Source organism: Rhipicephalus microplus, chromosome 2, assembly GCF_043290135.1.
Source record: "Rhipicephalus microplus isolate Deutch F79 chromosome 2, USDA_Rmic, whole genome shotgun sequence".
NCBI classification, from domain to species: Eukaryota; Metazoa; Arthropoda; class Arachnida; order Ixodida; family Ixodidae; genus Rhipicephalus; species Rhipicephalus microplus.
Genome location: NC_134701.1, coordinates 134620213 through 134622753, shown reverse-complemented (window position 1 = coordinate 134622753; position 2541 = coordinate 134620213). Strand labels below are relative to the sequence as shown.

The 2541-nt window shown below is 49.2% G+C and overlaps 1 protein-coding gene across 1 annotated transcript; it reads right to left on the bottom strand.

Annotated features, from left to right (window-relative positions):
• Positions 1-560: 560 nt before the first annotated feature.
• On the bottom strand, positions 561-2153 carry LOC142791649 (uncharacterized). Its single transcript, XM_075885521.1, has one exon. It carries the CDS (start codon positions 2151-2153, stop codon positions 561-563), a length of 1593 nt encoding a protein of 530 aa, XP_075741636.1.
• Positions 2154-2541: the final 388 nt, after the last annotated feature.

Below are 2541 nucleotides of genomic sequence, written 5' to 3'. Positions count from 1 at the left end.
GTTCTTTGACAAGAGCAGCCACTCTTTTTTTGTTCTTCTGAACAACTGACTCCACTCGTCTTTCTGCCTTCTTTTTCTGCAGTTCCTCTCTGAAGACGCTGTAGGAATTCCGAACCATCTGCAGCATCTTGTCAGTAATTAGAACTTTTTCCACGCTGCCTGCTGCCAACACGGCATCATGCACCAGTCGTTGTGCTATCAGCGAGTCTTCTTTCAAGTTTTCGACGAGGCATTCTTTGTTGACCGAGAAGCCTCTTTCTACGGCAGCGTTGCCGTGAGACAAACAGAGGATGATCATGATAAAAGACAGCAGCTCTTTGTCATCATGTGAGCAGAGATCTGGCCACAGAATGTCCAGCCTCTGCTCTTTCATGTCAAAATTTTTCAATTTTTCTTGGTTGAGGCTCGATGAACAGACCTCTATGTAAGAACGATGGGTCCGCTCTGCTTGCAGACTAGTCATCCACTGCTGCTCTGACAGCACTTCAAGTGCCAGGGTCAATCGTTTGGGGCCAGCTTCCGGAGACAATGCAAATGTGGGGTCCAAACAGCTGGCACCCCTATAGCTTGTACTTCAATGGTGACCTCTCCACCACATTCTGACAGCACGCTTTAACAAAGGAAACACAGTCTTTCTTGAATTGGTGCAAAGTAAGCTGTGGCATTTTGGGCACCTTGCGGAGCTCATTCTTCGCAGCGAACCCAATGTCGAAGGTAGGTACGGGTATACAGTTCTCAAGCTTCTCTAAGTCAATCTTGAGCAACTTCGCGGGTGTGTCTGCAGCAACAAACACTTCCTTCTTGACAATCCTTGCAAGCAGTGACCGCAGTATATTGTGCAGTGCAGTTGAAAGAAAGGGCACCATTGGATTGTCAGTCTGAAATTCTGCCAAAAATGGCTCCAGTTTTGACAGCATGAAGGCCAGTTTTACTGGCAACAGCTGATCCCTCACTGCGTTCGCAACAGCACTGTAGCTAGAGCATGTAGGCTGCTTCTTTGCCTTCACAGAGCCCTCCACAAACTTCACCAGGTTAGGAAGAAGTTCTAACGCCCTGGTAATTACCTTCCCATTTTCAAGCCACCTGACAGCACAGAATTTGAGGGGAAATAGTGCACTTCCTGTAAAGGTGACGTAGTCAGCACGAAGTGCAGGCACACATTTGAACAAGCTGTAGCTGCTGCGAAGAAAGCCTATCACATCCCAGCCAGTTGCAGCATGACCTGCCTTGTATGCTTCATTCATTACGTGCAGCCCGCCACTTCCAATATCTAGGATATTGTGACTCTCATCCAACTCCTTGAGTTCCTTCTTCAGTGACCTCAGGAACTTCATGTTCACATTCGGCCCATCCATTGAAACTTGTAGTATCTTGGCTTGCTTGAGCTCTTCTGTGGCCTTCCTGAATGCAGATGCCAGGTCCTCCGCACACGTGTGCCCCAAGAAGCATGAAGTTAGGTACTGCGTTTTCACAGTGCCATCAGTAGTGTCATCCCAATATCGGACGAGCACATCCATCTGTTGCTTCTGGGTCACTTTGTTCAGCGACTCGTCAAATGAAACAACTAAGAACGGCACACCGGCAAGGCTTGATAGAAGATTCTTACGAAAGTAAGGCGCAATACCGTGGCAAATCGTATACCCTACCTTATCCTTCCCTAGATGAAGTTTTTCAGCGGCTTCACATCCCGGAAACATGAGAGGGAAGAGCGAGGCCGACACCGCTGTTGACCGAAAAGATCCGTGAGTCGCTACCGCGTTTAGGCACCACATTATTTCGGCCTTTGTCACAGCGCTCTTCAGAAGAAAGCCACTCATCGATGTCTTCGCACTTGTGGTGGGGGCAGGCTCCTCGGGCGCGACTGTCCGGTCTTCGCTACATTTGGCCGAAGCGTTCGTCGCTGGCGTAAAAAAGGACAACATACCAGTTAGCGAGGCGTTCGACCGACACTTCAAACCAGCAAGATGCTTCTTGCTGGACGCGTGACTGGAAACTGCAGTTCCTCCCATGTTGCTTAAAGAAAACGTTTTGCAGCACAGTGTGCAATGAGCACTGTGAGGATCATTCTGCACGGGCTTAATCCAGCTTGCATATTCCGAAACGTTCGGGTTCATCCAGTCCGAATTAAAGGAGCACTTTCTCGCCGCCGACATCGTCAGTGAGAAGGCTTCTCTTCAGAAAAAAAAGATGAAAACACTGCCACGGGAAGGTTCCGTCGTTCAAAACATGGTGGGCAGAAAAGGTGGTCAAAAACAACAAAAATGTATACCCAGCATGCCCAGCGCGCACTGCTCAAGGTTGCCAGGCCACGGAGAAAAAAAGGCCAAACTTGTCAACCTTGGCACTACTGCCCCACTGGCTTGGATTGGATCTGTCCCCGTTGGCTGTTTGCGCCAATTACGATGAGCTGAGTGCACGCTCCGCGCCGGGGAACAAGTCGCGAGTCATTTTCCCTGACTGGTTTTTCTTTTTGGCAACATTGCCTGACGATTCCCTGATTTTTCCCGGCGTGTATCATTTCCCTGACAATTCCCGGTTTTC